The sequence below is a fragment of the Nicotiana tabacum genome, chromosome 18, assembly GCF_000715075.1.
Source record: "Nicotiana tabacum cultivar K326 chromosome 18, ASM71507v2, whole genome shotgun sequence".
Classification (NCBI taxonomy): Eukaryota; Viridiplantae; Streptophyta; class Magnoliopsida; order Solanales; family Solanaceae; genus Nicotiana; species Nicotiana tabacum.
The window spans coordinates 158130352-158146929 of NC_134097.1; the positions used below are offsets into that span (position 1 = coordinate 158130352).

Sequence of the window (16578 nt, forward strand, 5' to 3'; positions counted from 1 at the left end):
TTTAATTTTAAATTTTTTTATTTTATTCATTTATCTTTAATAAAAAAATTTTATAGCGTCATGATCTTGTAAACTTTTTATATTTAAAATTTTAAGACCACAAGTATGAACGGAGGGAGTAATTAAAAAGGGAAAGAAGAAGAAAATCTCAATTTTCTATAGCTAAAGTCCTAAAGCCTTCAGAGTAAAGACACAGGATTTATCATATCAAATCCTTCTCAGATCTGTTTCAAATTTTCTGCTTGTTTAATCCCCATTATTAAGCTCAGATCAATTAAAATCCTTTTCCAATTTCTCAAAAACCTCTCTTTCTATACAAACCCAATTCAAGATCCAATTTTTCACTCAAACCCCAGTTGTAAAAACTAAGATTTTAACCCTCTCGTACCCAATTTATCGTCAAAAAAGATTAAATTTTTTCCAAGATCCAATCTTTTCTGCATCTGAAATTTGAGGTTTTCAGTGCTTATCAACCCCAAGATTCAATTTTTATTGTTGATTTTGTAATTTTGCATAAAGGGTCAGTTTTTCAGATTAGAGGTGAGTAAGCCATTATCTTGATTTTGTCCTAAAAATCTCTTTTTTAGCTTACTCTTGATACTTTGTTTAGATGATTTGCATTTGATTTGGAGACTTAAGAGTTTTGTAGAAATGAAGGAATTGAATTCAACATCTGACCCAATTGGGCAAAACTTGATAAAAGTTATAAGCAATGTGTGTTTCTCAGTTTTTGTATTCTCTGTGCTTATATTTACTGTAGTTGCTATTACATACCAACCACCTGATCCATGGGAATCTTCTAGAGCTTTAACTAGAGTTTTCACCCAAGTCGAAAATGCGACATTCAAAATTGATAATTCTGTCCTAAAAACTGGTGAAGATGTTGCCACTACTCCCATGTCAGCTCCTGCTGGAGCTTTTCCTTTAGTGCCGATTACCGAAGCTACTATTGAGAAATCTGAAGAGAAACTGCCCAATGTGACTTTGAAATCAGGATGTGAGGATGTGACTGTAGTGAATTGTTCCGATCCTCGGATCTTGATCACGATTCAGAGGTTTAACTTAAAGACCTTTAAGTCCATTGCGTTTTTGGACTATCGAGCTCCTGTTAATGGATCGAAGCCGACTGAGTGTGATGTGGCGTGGAGGTTCAGAAACAAGAAAGAGAGATCTTGGAGAAAGTACAGGGATTTCCGGAGGTTTAGGATTGGGTTTACTGATGATTGTAGTTACAAAGTGGTTCACGCAGGTCGCTGGCATTCAGGAGTAAATGCCCGTCGCCCAAGACTCCGTGTTAATTCCACTAGAACTAGCCCGAAGGCTAAAATTGCTCCACCTGTTCTGGATGAGGAGATCAATGATACAATTCCGATCTTGGGACCAGATTCAGCTTTCAAGAACGGGAGATACTTGTACTATTCACGGGGTGGTGATTACTGTAAAGGAATGAACCAGTACTTATGGAGTTTTCTATGTGCTTTGGGCGAGGCTCAGTACTTGAATCGTACGTTCGTTATGGATTTGAGTATCTGCTTGGCAGCTTCTCATACTCGTAGTCATAAAGATGAGGAGGGAAAAGACTTTAGGTTCTATTTTGATTTTGAACATTTGAAAGAGACTGCATCCATCGTCGAGGAAGGAGACTTCCTTAAAGATTGGAAGAAATGGGATAAGACGCATAAGAAGAAAATCTCCGTACGAAAGGTTAAGGACTACAAAGTGTCCCCCTTGGAACTAACGAAGGATATGAGCACAATTATATGGAGGCAATTTGACGCCCCTGAACCAGAGAATTATTGGTATCGGGTCTGTGAAGGGCCGTCTGCAAAATACATCCAGAGACCGTGGCAGGCGTTGTGGAAATCAAAGAGATTGATGAATATAGTAACTGAGATTAGTGGAAGCATGGACTGGGATTTTGATGCTGTTCATGTTATTCGTGGGGAGAAAGCACAGAATAAGAAGTTATGGCCCCACCTGGATGCTGATACATCCCCCGATGCCCTTGTGGCAAAGCTTCAAGGTATTATTACACCTTGGAGGAATCTGTATGTTGCCACAAACGAGCCTTTCTATAATTATTTTGATAAGCTTAGATCTCACTACAAGGTGCACTTGCTTGATGATTATAACTACTTGTGGAGTAATACAAGTGAGTGGTATAATGAAACAACGCAACTAAACAATGGTCGCCCAGTTGAATTTGACGGGTATATGAGAGTTGAAGTTGACACAGAGGTCCTTGTTCGAGCAAAATCACGGGTTGAGACATTTTACAACTTGACAAAAGATTGCAAGGATGGAATTAATACGTGTTAGACAGGTAGGAGATATCTTGTAGTGCTACGTAAACATCATTACACTTTTTCCCCTGTTTCAAAATTTGCTTAGTTCTGTATTGGAGGTTTTGAGTTCTTTCAAGATGTGATAATAGTTGTTCGTTAATGTATTGGTTAAACGCTTGTCTCGTCACATATTTGTACAATATTCAGCACTATAATCTTCACTAGATTGAGAGTTGTTGCCTCTATATTGTCTCCAGAAACTTATCATTCATCTTTACTTAGTTTTATTCTCTCCTTTTCCCAAGGACGGATATTGAAGCTCGACTTCTTTAGCATAATGTTCAAGAACTGAAATACTGAAAATTAGCTGAAGTACCAGTTTAAACTTCAAGTTATTTCTTGTATATTCATGTGCATGTATTGGTTTATAGGAAAAGTAATTCATTTGCCTATTTGAATGAGGGTGTTGACTCTTGTTAAATGAGATCTAGATCATAGGTTTGTTTCAAAATGCAATCCAGTTCCAGCTTTGTTGAATCTCATCCCATACAAAACAAATCAATGTTCTTTTACCAAATTTACAACATTTTTTGCTATTCAAAACCAAAGTATTCTTTCTTTTGTGTGTTCCTTTTCACTTGGAATTTTCATGTGAGTGGTAAATTACAAAGTGTCTGTCAAACAATGGAAAATACAATCTTCACACTTGGGTAATATGACAAACTCCAGCCAGAAATTATGAACTTCTTGTCACTGATCCACCACTAGTGTTCCAACACCTGCTTGGTGCTACTTGATTGTGTATTGGTGCATAATCCTGCAAAAGGGAACAGCAACATTAATAAACTTTTTACTGAATTAATAACCTTGTTACTTTGTTTTCATCTTATTGTGCCGAGGGTCTATCAGAAACAGCCTTTCTACTCCTCCGGAGTAGGGGTAAGATCTGCGTACACACTACCGTCTCAAACTCCACGTGTGGGATTTCACTGGGCTGTTGCTGTAATAAACTTGTTACTTTGTAGCCAATCTTGCTATTATAGGTCATAACCCTTGTGATAGTTCAACTTTGTTGGTTTTGTTTCTCTTCCTAAAACTTCTCTGGTGTTTCTCAACTGACCAATATCCTTTTTCTGTTCTCTTTTTCTTTGTGAGACCTCTATCTAAGTACTGACTATGTATTTTATTTATAAGGCTGGTGTTGGGACCAGCTTGCACACACCTCAGCTGTTCCACTCCCATCAATATAAGTATCACGTAATTATGTTGCTCGGGCTCTCCAAAAATGCAGCCATACTTATGTCAGATCCTCCAAAATGGACTTACTTTTGGAGGATCCGACATGCACCCCGCAATAATTTTAAAGAGTTCGAGCAACATAACCAAGTAACTCTGCCCACCAAAACTTAGGCAGATGAAATTTGAGCCCTGGTCTCTCATAGTTTCACCTACTTTATTATTATCTTCTTGTTGAAATATAGTTATATGATATAAGATTTTGGGAGCATTGTTAAAGAAAGTACCTCCATCTTTTCTAAAAGCTCTTTGGCTGTTGAAGCTGAAATGACAATATTTCTGGCTGAAGGTTTAATAAATCCTTCTTCTACACCTTTGTCAAATAATCCAAGCAAGCAATCATAATATCCATCTATGTTCAATAATCCAACCTGTTTCAATATATTGCAATCTTTTACTAGGATTATGTCTATTGTTGGAAACAGTATATATGCTCAAAATGCAATGCTGAAAAGGAAGTACTCCCTCCGGTCCACAATAAGTGATTATTTGACTGTTTTCATACAGATAAAGAAATTTACTTTTTAACATTAATTAGTAATGAAGTTGGCCATATTAACCTTTACTATCTCTTTACATAAATACTCCTAACACATACTCCAACACTATTTACTCCATGGGCAATGTAAGAAAAACATAATTAATTCATTCTTGAAATCTGGAAAAATCAGATTTTTTGGACCACAAAAAAAGGCCAAAAAATCACTTATTGTAGGTCGGAGGGAGTATTAATCAATCAACTATGTCTCAATTTCAAACGGAATAAAACTATATGACATATAAATCTCTAATCATATATATTAAAATGACTCTTGATAATCACCAAAACATTGCATAAAATAATTCTGTCCCAGTTTTGGTCGATAGAGTTACACATGACCTGTGCTAGTGGGCGGGGGGGGGGGGGGGGGGGGGGAGTAGGCACATTGTAAAATTAGTCGAGATACGCAGAAATTGATTCAGACATCGTGATAATAAAAAAATTTAATAAAGCAAAAATGTAGAGGCTTGTGATATTCTAGAAATGTCTATCTATCCTTTTCAAGGTAGGAAGGGTGTCGAGTTGAATGTCGATACAATTATCATTGCTACCTAACTATATTGATTTGATTGAAGTATCTAACTTGTGGTTTCATGCATGAATGTTTAATTAACAAATATAAATTAAATGCCTCTTATTACTAAAGATTTTATGGTGACTAGCTAGCTTATTTGTTCATCTTTTTTGTCCTTTTTTGTTTATTAATTTAAAGAGCATTTATTTATAGCCATATAAAATAAAATAATAGAAAAGAGTCCTCAAAATCTTGGATTCACATTTGGTTAGGATTAATTATTATTGTATCGGTTGAGTTTATTTTTGTGAAACATGATACAATAAGACAGACTTGGTATGTCTACATCCCATCATGAAATTATTAAAATAAAAATAATCCAGAAGGAGATCTCAAATCTTCATTTCACATATGATTTGGATTAACTAATTTTCTTTTGGTTGAGTTTATTATGTGAAGTATGACACATGCATTGATTGAGATTCTCTTCTTATAAAAAAGAAGAAGAGAATATTCAAAAGAAAGGTATATTCTTAAATAGTAAGCGTAGTTGATGCTTACTTTCTCGCCAAAAATAAAGATATTAATTGGAAATCAAATATCAAACAGTTAAATATCAATCAGCAATCCCATTGGTCTGTAATAAATTAAAGTATCAGAAGTTGACTATTTATATAACCCTATCGGGGTTGAGGGCAAGCTCAATTTGGTTGGATGTGAATGGTTCGGTTCGGTCGATTCTTTTATAAAATTTACACTATACTAATTTTTTAATTATTCTATTATGTATAGTCAAAACTAGACTTTTCGAACCCGTATCAAACTAAAACAAGAGTATCTTATACTTTTTAAATAGGGTAACCTGCTATTTTCTTCACCTATAAAGTTTACTAATTAATTAGTAAAAAACAAATCCAAGCATTCAATTTCAGAAAATTTTCACCGTATTCCCTAGAATATTACGCCAACAAAAAGATAGCTAACAATCGAAGATAGCTATATTATCAGTAATCAATTTTTTATTCAATAAGATTATCTCAAAAAAATTTATTTGAACACACACATATGATAGTATGATTAAAATGTAGAACATTAATCTAAAGTAAGAGAAGAAAAGTAATTAATATTCTTACTGGTTTTTCATGAATTCCAAGCTGTGACCATGTTATCACCTCAAGTAATTCTTCCATTGTTCCATACCCTCCTTCAGTATCAAAGTCAAATAATAATATATATTATGAATTCAAATTTCAAATATATATGAATCAAAGTATATTAAAAACTATAGTATATAATTAGGGTTTTAATTACCAGGAAGTGCAACAAAAGCATCTGCTCTACGAGCCATCTCAGCTTTCCTTTCATGCATATCAGATACTACTAATACTTCTCCCACTGCATGGCCCGATATCTGTTTATGTTTAATTAAAGATTGAATTCATCGAGTTAAAATCCTGAATCCGTTTTTCTATATACATACATATCTTTTACTGTATTTAAAGCGGAAGTGAAATGAAAAGAATTAAAAGGGAAAAGAATGGAAAGAGGGTGTTTGAGATTTTATTTCGTACCTCTACTGGAACAAGAGCTCTTGGAATAATTCTATTCAATTGAAAAGAAGAAACAAAAAAAAAAGTTAATATTTTTAGAAAATCAACATATTATACAAAACAAAACCCCTACCCATTCAAAATTTACTATGTTTCACTTGTTGAACCACAATAAAATCCCTTCTTAGAAAAAAAATTACTTATACCTCGGGTTTACACTAACTCAATAAATACATAACATGTGTCCTTCAGGTACGGTTACTACTTAATTGTGAAAAATTAACACACATTCTCATCTTAATTAGTTTTATGACTTAAACACAAAAGTTACCGTATTTTGGTATAAACAATATGTTTCAATAAATTTTTCCTCTTCTTTTCTCCCTTCCATCCTTCCAAAATTTAATCATACAAGAAAAAACAGAAAAAAAATTAATGGGGTTGGACGGTAAAACTTAATTGACTGGATGTTTACACCAAATCATATTAACTTGCTTTGATAACATGAATTAACATAAAGTGAAAATATACAATAAGTAATCATAATTTAGTGAAAGAAGTATGCGCAAATACTTATGCATCAATTGGTCTGGCGTAAACACTTAATTATGCAGACAAATTTTTACCGAGGTTTTGATTGTGGACGAGGGTGGGGTGTGTGGGGGGGGGGGGTTGAAGGATTCTCACTTACCCAAGAACATTGCATCCACCATCATAAACAGCTTGAGAAACCAACCCCATAAGTCCAATACTTCCTCCTCCATAAACTAGATCCATCTTCCTCTCCACCTAAAACTTCTCTTTATTAATAATAACAACCTCTAAAATCCAATAATATTTTTTATCAAAACAAATAAAGAAGAGATTTTTTAAACAATTATAAATACACATATAAAGAGAAAGAGAGAAGAAAAAAAGAAAAAGACCAGTTCTCTTCCAAGATCAAGAGCAGCATCACTGAAAATTTTCCTATTGCCTGAATTACTTCCACAAAAGACACAAATTTTCTTGAATTTGTCCATATGAATTTGATGTTTAATTTTCCTTCAACTTCAAAACAAATAGCTAGAGATTTATTTGTGTACTTTGAAAGAGTTTCACTTTAAGTAGTCAGCCAAATGATTTGATATATATAAATAAGCAATATTAAATTGAATAAATGTTAAAAGTTAGTACCATTATGATAGGCTTGCATGACATGTAGGTAAGGCAAAGTTCATGGCCCGTTGTAATAGGAATACTAATTATTCAACTTTTTTTATTATATTGTAATAAAAATTCTTTTTAAGTTTTTTTTTCTAAAGTCAAAGAAAATTATCACATTTTCTTTCTTTTATTGCGGTGGGTGCACCAAAAATAGCCCTTTTCACCTTATAGGATCAAATTAATTTCCTCGATATTTTCAAAAAAATTAACGTAAAAACAATCATACGTGTAATTTATGTATGATATGAGTATAATATATGTATAATTATCTATAATTAATGTATAATATATACATAACCGGCAAAGAAAAGTAAACAGCAAAACCGGACGACTACGTACATAAAGATCCCTATTTTAAAATATCTTTTGAAATTAGTCTTATTGTCCTTTAGAACTCTACTAAGGTGGATATACTGATACCATTTTGCTTTCTAGTTTTTTTCGTCCCATTTTAATAAATCCAAGTTGGAATTTCGTTTGTCATTAACTTCTAAGAAAGTCAATCTACTTTATTTAAAGGCAATTTTGTAAAATTTTATTCAAACATATTAAATCCTGAGTATGTCCCTTGATGAATTAAAAACTTCATAATTATAGTTATTTAATTTACTTCCACAAGTAGCACAGACAACATTGTTTTCAGACATTATTAATTATTTTGTAGAATTGCTACTATATAATTTTTATCAGTTTAAGAATACTTACTATACTTACTTTTTTCTGAAAATATAAACTAATAGAGGACTACTGAATATTCATTGAGATATAAGTCTTCAACGATATCACCAGCAGAATCGTAGAGGATTGAGAATATCCAAATGATACCAAGTGCTAACAAGTAACAACTATTGAATTTATTAGTAAAAGTCATTAAAAAGGAATTACATCATCAATGACAAATAATGCAATTTCTTTGTTCTTTTGCGTAGAATTATTAGAGGTACAACAAATCATGTTTTTTGGGGGTTTACGACTTGGACCTTTTGTAAGCACGAAATTTTTGACCTGCGCAACTCACTATTAGAAATTCAGAAAAAAGCGACCAAAATTTGGCGACCAAAATTGGTCTGTCAAGAAAAGCGACCAACATTGGTCGCTAAATTGGAGAAAATAATTAAATCATTATTCTAAATACATTAGCGACCAAGGTTGGTCGCTTTTTGGTCGATAATTTGGTCAAAATGTTGACCGGAGTGGTCAGACTTGCTTGGTCAAAGAAATACTGAAATTGGCGACCAACTTGGTCGCTAAAGTGGGACCCACTTATAAAATTTTAATAATTATATTATTATTTAAAAAATTATAAAATATAAATAAATATAATTTAAAATTAGCGACCAAAGTTGATCGCTCACGAAAGGGGAAGCAGATAGAGACCAACTTTGGTCGCTAATCTGGGACCCAGTTATAAAATTTTAATAATTATATTATTATTTTAAAAAAATTATAAAATATAAATAAATATAATTCAAAATTAGCGACCAAAGTTGGTCGCTTACGAAAGGGGAAGCAGATAGAGACCAACTTTGGTCGCTAATCTGGGACCGAGTTCTAACGTTTAACAATTATATTATTATTTTAAATATTATATAAAATATAAATAAATTTGATTTAAATTTAGCGACCAACTTTGGTCGCTAATTTTAATTTTCTAGATATTTAGCGACCAACTTTGGTCGCTAATTTGAATTTCTGGATAATTAGCGACCAAAGTTGGTCTCTTTTCAGGTCAACATTGGTCAAAATTAAAAATCACTTTTGTATTTACTATCTAAATAATATAAATGTAATCCGTTAACACTTTTGTAATACAAGGGATGAATACACTAAGATATACTCTAACATGCTATATATGTAGTTAAAGTAGTACAACGAAGCGTGTTATATATATATATATATATATATATATATATATACACTTGTAAATTGATTCACCAACTTATAACCTACTCAGATGCATGTATATATATTAAAAACAAAACGTCTCGACTTATATCAATTAATATGTTATAATTGATTCATCGACTTATAACCCAGTGATGAATGAATGTAATTCATTAACTCTGTTACAATACAAATAATGAATACAATATCATGTACTATAACATGTTATATATGTAGTTAAAGCAACACGAAGTGTGTGTGTTATATATATACACACACTAACATATACTATAACAAGTTATATAAACGTTATAGTATTACAGTGAAGTGTCTGTGTGTGTGTGTATGTGTATGTGTGTGTGTGTATATATATATACACACACACACAAACAAACATATACTATAACAAGTGTTAGTATATATATATATATAACTTGTTATAATATATGTTAGTGTGTGTATATATATAACACACACACTTCGTGCTACTTTAACTACATATATAGCATGTTATAGTACATGATACTGTATTCATTATTTGTATTGTAACAGAGTTAATGAATTACATTCATTCATCACTAGGTTATAAGTCGATGAATCAATTATAACATATTAATTGATATAAGTCGAGACGTTTTGTTTTTAATCAATAATCTCTCACTCTATATATATATATATACTATGCACTTAGTATATATATATATATATATATATATATATACACATACATACACACACACATATATATATATATATGTACCGACAGATTTTTTTTGTCACTTATAGTAATTAGTAAGTGTATTAGTTGTAATTAACTTATAGATTGACATTACACTAAGTATTAGTGCATTAGCTAATATTATATCGAATATAGCTTATATATATATATATATATATATATATATATATATATATATATATTTTAAAAACTAAATAGAAAAAAAAAAGTTATTTAATTTTTTTTTAGAAATAGCGACCAACTTTGGTCGCTATTTTGGTCAAACGGTCAAAAAATAGCGACCAACTTTGGTCGCTATTTTGGTTAAACAGTCAAAACTTAATTAGCTACCAAAATAGCGACTAATGTTGGTCGCTTTTTGTAAATCCAGAGTCAAAAACGGGTTTCCCCCCTCCCATTCTCTTATTTTCTTCCCCAAATTTCCCCAAACTCTCTCTCAACACATTCCCCTCCCCTTCTCTATTTATTTCACACAAATCAATCCCCCCATCCCGCACCGCCCTGTGACTGCGCGCCACCACCGCCAGAGCCGCTATCACTGTCCGCCGGAGCCGCTGTAGCACCACCATTGCTTTTCAATCCTCCTTTTAATCTACAAAGGTTAGTAATCTACCTTATTAGCTTTTTAATTTTTAATTTTTGCTATATAATTTTATATGGACGGAGGCTGCAGGCGGTCCAAAATGGGGGAAGGTATACGGGTTTCCTACTAAGAAATTCTATCGCTATAAGTGTGGAATGCAAGGAATAGGGACTTCCTCGCAAGTCGAGCAACTTGATGGGGAGAGCCTCTTCGCTATGCGGGAGACTGACAAAGCTCACATCCGAGCTAAAAACGGCCAAGGAAAGAGAAAAGCTTAGAGATGCTCAGTACATTGGCATGCAAGCTCAGTGCCAGGGCATGCAAGAGCAGCTCAAATCTCTCATAGATTCTGGAGGTTTTCCGATTCCCCGGTCTCATGAGTCATCACCAGAGGCTCGCCTTCCCCGTGCTCGTTCCTCCCATCCTCCAAGTGTTCATCCCTCCCGTCCTCCCCGTGATCATTCTTCTCATCCTCGACAAGTAGACCCTTCTGGATACCGTCTTGGTGATGAAAGTTCATCAGACGGTGATGATAATGATGTACAAAACACTCATTGAGTTTTATACACTTTGAATTAGACAAATAGAATCGATTTTCGAATGGACTTGTAATAAGAGTTAACTTAATTTGGTTAGCTTAATGTGTTAGTTCTATTGAACTTTATACTTGTTGGTTTTAATGTTGTTAATGTTGTTGTTGTGTTGTTGTTGTTGTTGTTGTGTTGTTGTTGGTGTTGTTGTTGTTGTTGTTGTTGTTGTTGTTGCTGCTGCTGCTTGTAATAGGGATTTGGTATGCTGACAGGTGGTGTAGCTGCCAAAACAGGCAGTTTCTACCAAAATTGTACCCAGAAAAGCGACCAACTTTGGTCGCTTGTTGGTCACTTTTCTAATTAAAAAATTTATTTCTGGGAAATAGCGACCAAGGTTGGTCGTTAATTAACCCAGATTTCTTAAAAAGTGACCAACTTTGGTCGCCATTATATTAAAAAAATAATTTCTGGAAAATAGCGACCAATTTTGGTCGTTTATGTTTAAAAAATAATTAAATTCTTGAAATTAGTGACCAATTTTGGTCGCTTATGTTTAAAATAAATAAATAAATAAATAAAAAAGCGACCAACTTTGGTCGCTATTTTTCAGATTTTAAAATATAATATTTGGTTTACAAACCAAAGTTGGTCGCTATATTTTGATTAATAATAAATAAATATAAACCTATTTTAAATATAGAGACCAACATTGGTCGCTAAATTTATATTATTAAAATATTAAAACGACCAAAGTTGGTCGGTATATTGTTTACCCGGAATATTTGGTCCTTTTACCTTAGAGACCAAAGTTAGCGACCAACTTTGGTCCCTAAGGTAAAGGGACCAGCAAAATAGCAATCAGGCCTGTTTGGACGCTTTTTGGTCGCTTTTGACCTGTAAGCGACCAACTTTGGTCGTTCTTTTCCAGATTTCTAGTAGTGACTTTTAAAAGTAGTATTTTTAAAAATATTTACTTATTTTTATTTTAATAGGATTTAGCCTATTTTTCACTTTTAGTCTAATAGTAGAACATAAAATTCGAAAATACAAAAATATTTTCAATTTTATCTTTTATCTTTCTATTTAAGTTGAGGCCATTAGTCTTTTGTGGTAATATTAATCTAAGTTTGCTATCATTCTAATTAACTCTCTACTTTCACTTTAATATATAATCTTTGAAAAATGATGGTTTCATATCAATATAAATTTTATGTTAGTTAAAGTCAATTACTAGTATTTTAGTAGTATTTTGCTATTTAATTTTAGTCTTTGAGCTCAATTTGGAAGCCCAACAAGACCTAACCCATTACCCCTTCTTCTTTAACCCTTACACCCTAACCTTTTCTTCCTAACCCTACACACTACTAAAACCCTAGAGAAGACTCCTGAACACTCCAACCACCGAACCCTCTGTTGCCCATAACCAAACCAACAACCCTTCTTCTCCAACACACAAAGAAGCAGCCCTAACGCCCTAAAAATGCGCCGGAAAAATGTCCAACCGCCGCCCGCCGCCCAAATAACCTAACACACAACAACCAACTACCTGCCACCCCCATCCTTTCTCCATCTCCAGTATCAAATAGACCCCAGCAGCGGAACCCAGTAGCCGCCGTCGTTCCTAAAACCAGCGCCGCCGCCCTTCACCCTCACTGCACAAAGCCGCCGACCACCAACTCCACCAGCCCTTAAGCGGCAAACATCCACCAAACGAGCAGCCGATGTTGCTTCCTAACTCACTCCAAACGACCTGCAACCGTCTCACCTCCCAATCCCAAACACACACACACATGGATAGAGGTGAGGAAGATATAAATTTTGAAGAGGTTTTTGGACGTAAATCGGAGAAGTAGATCGAGAGTTTGGAGAATTTGAGGGGTTCATCATTTACTGCGTTCGACGTCAACTTCCAAAAAAAAAATAAGAGAATTAACAAAATATTTCAAATCTCTTTTACTTTATTTCTGATTTCAATGGGAATTTATGAAGTTTGGCTACAGTGGAGTAAAGTTGAGGTCGTCGCCGTCCGCCAAAATCCCGGTTCAAGTTCGAGGTTGTCTCTTGCTCTGTTTTCTCTAAAAAAAAAAATTGGCTTGCTATCTGATCTTATAACTTGACATTGAATGTGTTATTTGTTGTTGATTGTTTAAAGTACTTTGGTGCCATGAATCTGAAATTTAGTAGTTTGGATTAATTCTCTCGGTTATCTATTATTGTTGATAAAATCTATTAAAAAATAGAGAGGGTGCAAAACAAGATGAATGTGTCGTGGGATTTGGGGCAAACAAAATTAAAAGTGTTCTGGCCTTAAAATAGTTTTTGTTTTAACTTTATTTATTTTAAAGTCACTAGGAGCATGCTTAGGCCGGTAACACTCGGGTAGGCAAGCCTTAGGATTTTGTTATTTTCGAGGCGAGAGTTCGTTCCCTTAGTTAAATTTATCTGGGGAATGCCCCGAGGGATTTGTATATATTTTATTTCAAGGGTATGCCCCGAAGTGAATGTAATTGGAGGCCGTGGCGAGCATCATAGAAGAAGTAGCGTAGGATAATTTAGAACTTTAATTTTTTCTTTTAATTTTCTTTCATTTAGCTGGGGACGACCTCGAGCCTCTTTTGATTATTTTTTTTCTTTTTGTGTGTTATTACCTCAATTCGAATATTATAAAAGCCGACTAGATCAAGTACGCAACCGTACTAATTACGGAACTTGGGGAGTGCCTAACACCTTCTCCCCGAGTCAAATGAACCCCCTTACCTGAATCTCTGGTGCAGACTTAGTTTTGAAGTCCATGTGTTTTGAAAGGAGAAATTGCTTTTGAACGGTGACCTGGCACACCAAAACCAATGTCAGGTGGCGAATCTGAGTTATTTCCTTTTGAACACAATTTTTGTCACGTTCTAATTAGAAAACCCTTTTCAAGCTTTACAAATTCTTTTATTAATTTTAAGAGGGTTAAGTGAGGTTGGTTAAAAAAAGGGTGTGACAGCTCTGGCGACTCTGCTAGGGAGTTGCAGGTTCGAGCTAGTACTTGATCTTGTTGGCTTTTTAGGATATTCGGTTGAGGTTTTTATGTGTTTTGTTTGCTTTATTTGATTTTTATTTTGTTTATGTCGTTTTATTATTTGCTAGTTGCTTATTTGTTTACAATTTTTTCTTTAGGTGTTACTGCTTTATAACTTGTCATCATTTGCATAACCATGAGTCTTCTTTCTGCAACAAGTCTTGCGGAGTATGTTTGAGCATACACGGTCTTTTTGTGAGTCACCCGTGTCTTTAGGGGTGGCGTGGGAGCGTGGAGTGGGCGGACAGCTATAGCAGCTGCCATCGACCACGTGCCGCCCCGAATTGTCTTGTCTAGTGAACCCCAAACTTAGGTCATCCTTTAGGTCATTTTTATTTGCATCATGTCATTTACACCTAGTAGGGCTCGGTCCCAGGCACCGTGTCCCTTTATAGGAGGCCTATCCCAATTATGTCAAAACGGGCCCATGACCCAACAAGGACATTCAATCATCCCTATTTGAGGGTAAAAAGGTCATTTGACGGACCGATGTTTAGGAAAGAAGGGTGAAAAATGAAGCAAGTAGGGCCCAATTATATTTTTCTTTCATAACTTTTGCAAGAAAAAGAATGAAAATGAAAATCCAAAAAGATTTTACATTTTTCATCATTTTTTTCAAAAAGACAAAAAAATATGTAGTTTTTTTTTTCAAATTAGATGCATTTTTTAAAATTCTATCCTATATCTAATCTTCCTGAACTACGCGGACCTTATTCTCGTCTTTCGGGGCGGGATACCTAGGCAACCCACATAGGGTCCAGTCTTCCTAGTAAGTCTTAGGTTCTTGGATTTACGGGGTCTTAGCCAAATCTTGCATGTTTAGCCACTTTTGGCCACATCGGCCATTCTTGCAAATGAGGTCATTTTCGCAAAAGTTGCCCAATTACCCATGTCTTAGAATCCTGAGTCCACAACTAGGTGTCATATTACTTTAAGGTCCATCCTTTTTGAGTTTGCATCTTTAGCCACTTCTGGCCTTATCGGTCGTTTTTGCGAAATGGGTCAAATCTGTAAATTAATTTTTGGGCCATGATTATAGGGAGTTGAATCTATATAAGCATTATTAAGGTATTTTCATATCTGAGTAGTCACCCTTGTTGATTTTGCACTTATAGCCACTCTTGACCATGTAGGTTAATTTTCAAAAAATAGCCCAATCATGTCTTGCATGTGTCCAATAGGAGGTGTTGTTGTCTCACTTAGTGTCTCGAGTCACTAATCTATTTGGTATTATTTTTATCATTCAGGTATGGATTCATTTACTACAGCTCGAGCATGAGAGATACCCTAGGATCACTGCATTCAGGAGCTTCTTGATGAGCCTTTTTTATGTTTTTGAGTCTATTGTTCATGTTTTATTTCCTAGTCATGTACAGTAGTATTAAGTCATTTAGTTGGTGCCAGAGTTGTCGTAGTATAATTTAGTTTGTCGAGTCTCTAATTATCGTACTTCCTGTTTTGTATTTGAAAACCGAAAAAAAAATTAAATGAAAAATCCAAAAAGATTTTATTTTTTAGTTTATTTTATCCATTATCTTTTCCAGAACTACGCTTGATCTTATTCATGAGGGACATGATATGTAGGTAACCTACATAAGGTTCGATCGAATCATCATTTAAAAAAACAAAAAAAATAAAAAAGGAAGAAGAAAACAAAAAGAAGAGAAAGAGAAAAAGAGAATAAAGTTGTGGGACGTGAGAAATGAGAGGAAAGAAAAGAGGGGGAAAGAAATGAAAAACCAAGTGGTGTTATAAAGGAAAATGAAGAAGGAAATGGGGCAAGAAGAGTGAAATTAGGATGATGTCATATGACCTTCGTACCCTCGAAGCCATTCTAGAACCATTAATTGTTACTAGGGGCATTGCACGCAATGTGATATTTATATTTGATAAATGTCCTAATGCTAACATGTTGGCTTTGTTTTGCTCCCTTTGTTACTTTCATTATTATCATAACAGAGAGTGGTTAGTTTGTGGCACTTTGGCGAGTCATCTGTACAACACAAAGTCAAAAGAGCAAGGTAGACATGGCTGGTAAAGACTTGGACACTGGAGTTGTAGACCCACCAAGGGAGATTGTAGAATCGGAACTGAAAGAGGAGGTCAGAAGGTTGAAGCATCAGATGGCTGAAATGTATCAGGCCTGGATTAGGGGACACCCTCCACCCTCATTCCCTACTAACTATACAGAAAACCCTGATTCCATTCCACCACTCTCCCTATCCCAGATGCCCAATACCGTTGATCTTTCCCCACAACACGCACCAGGCTTCACCCCTTACCACTCCTACCCCGGCACTTCGGCCCAAATTATTCATGCTCCACCAGCCAAAACAACCTCATACCCTGCTCCGACATCTGCTCCTATTTTTGTACCCCCTCTACA

General features: G+C 34.5%; 2 protein-coding genes and 1 long non-coding RNA gene across 3 annotated transcripts; 2 read left to right on the top strand and 1 right to left on the bottom strand.

The window, feature by feature from the left end:
* Positions 1–111: 111 nt before the first annotated feature.
* Positions 112–7301, bottom strand: LOC107807478 (cytokinin riboside 5'-monophosphate phosphoribohydrolase LOG8-like). Its single transcript, XM_016631887.2, has 7 exons — positions 7113–7301; positions 6878–6975; positions 6208–6238; positions 5948–6047; positions 5770–5840; positions 3809–3952; positions 112–3102 (listed from the first exon to the last, which is right to left on the bottom strand). Exons 1-7 carry the CDS (start codon positions 7206–7208, stop codon positions 3022–3024), a joined length of 621 nt encoding a protein of 206 aa, XP_016487373.1. The 5' UTR covers positions 7209–7301; the 3' UTR covers positions 112–3021.
* On the top strand, positions 652–2530 carry LOC107807476 (uncharacterized). The gene has a single exon (XM_016631886.2). It carries the CDS (start codon positions 652–654, stop codon positions 2317–2319), a length of 1668 nt encoding a protein of 555 aa, XP_016487372.1. The 3' UTR covers positions 2320–2530.
* Positions 7302–13043: 5742 nt separating the features above from the next.
* Positions 13044–15709, top strand: LOC107807479 (uncharacterized). Its single transcript, XR_001652906.2, has 2 exons — positions 13044–13181; positions 15440–15709. It is a non-coding gene; the product is annotated as an uncharacterized LOC107807479 (long non-coding RNA).
* The last annotated feature ends 869 nt before the right edge of the window (positions 15710–16578 follow it).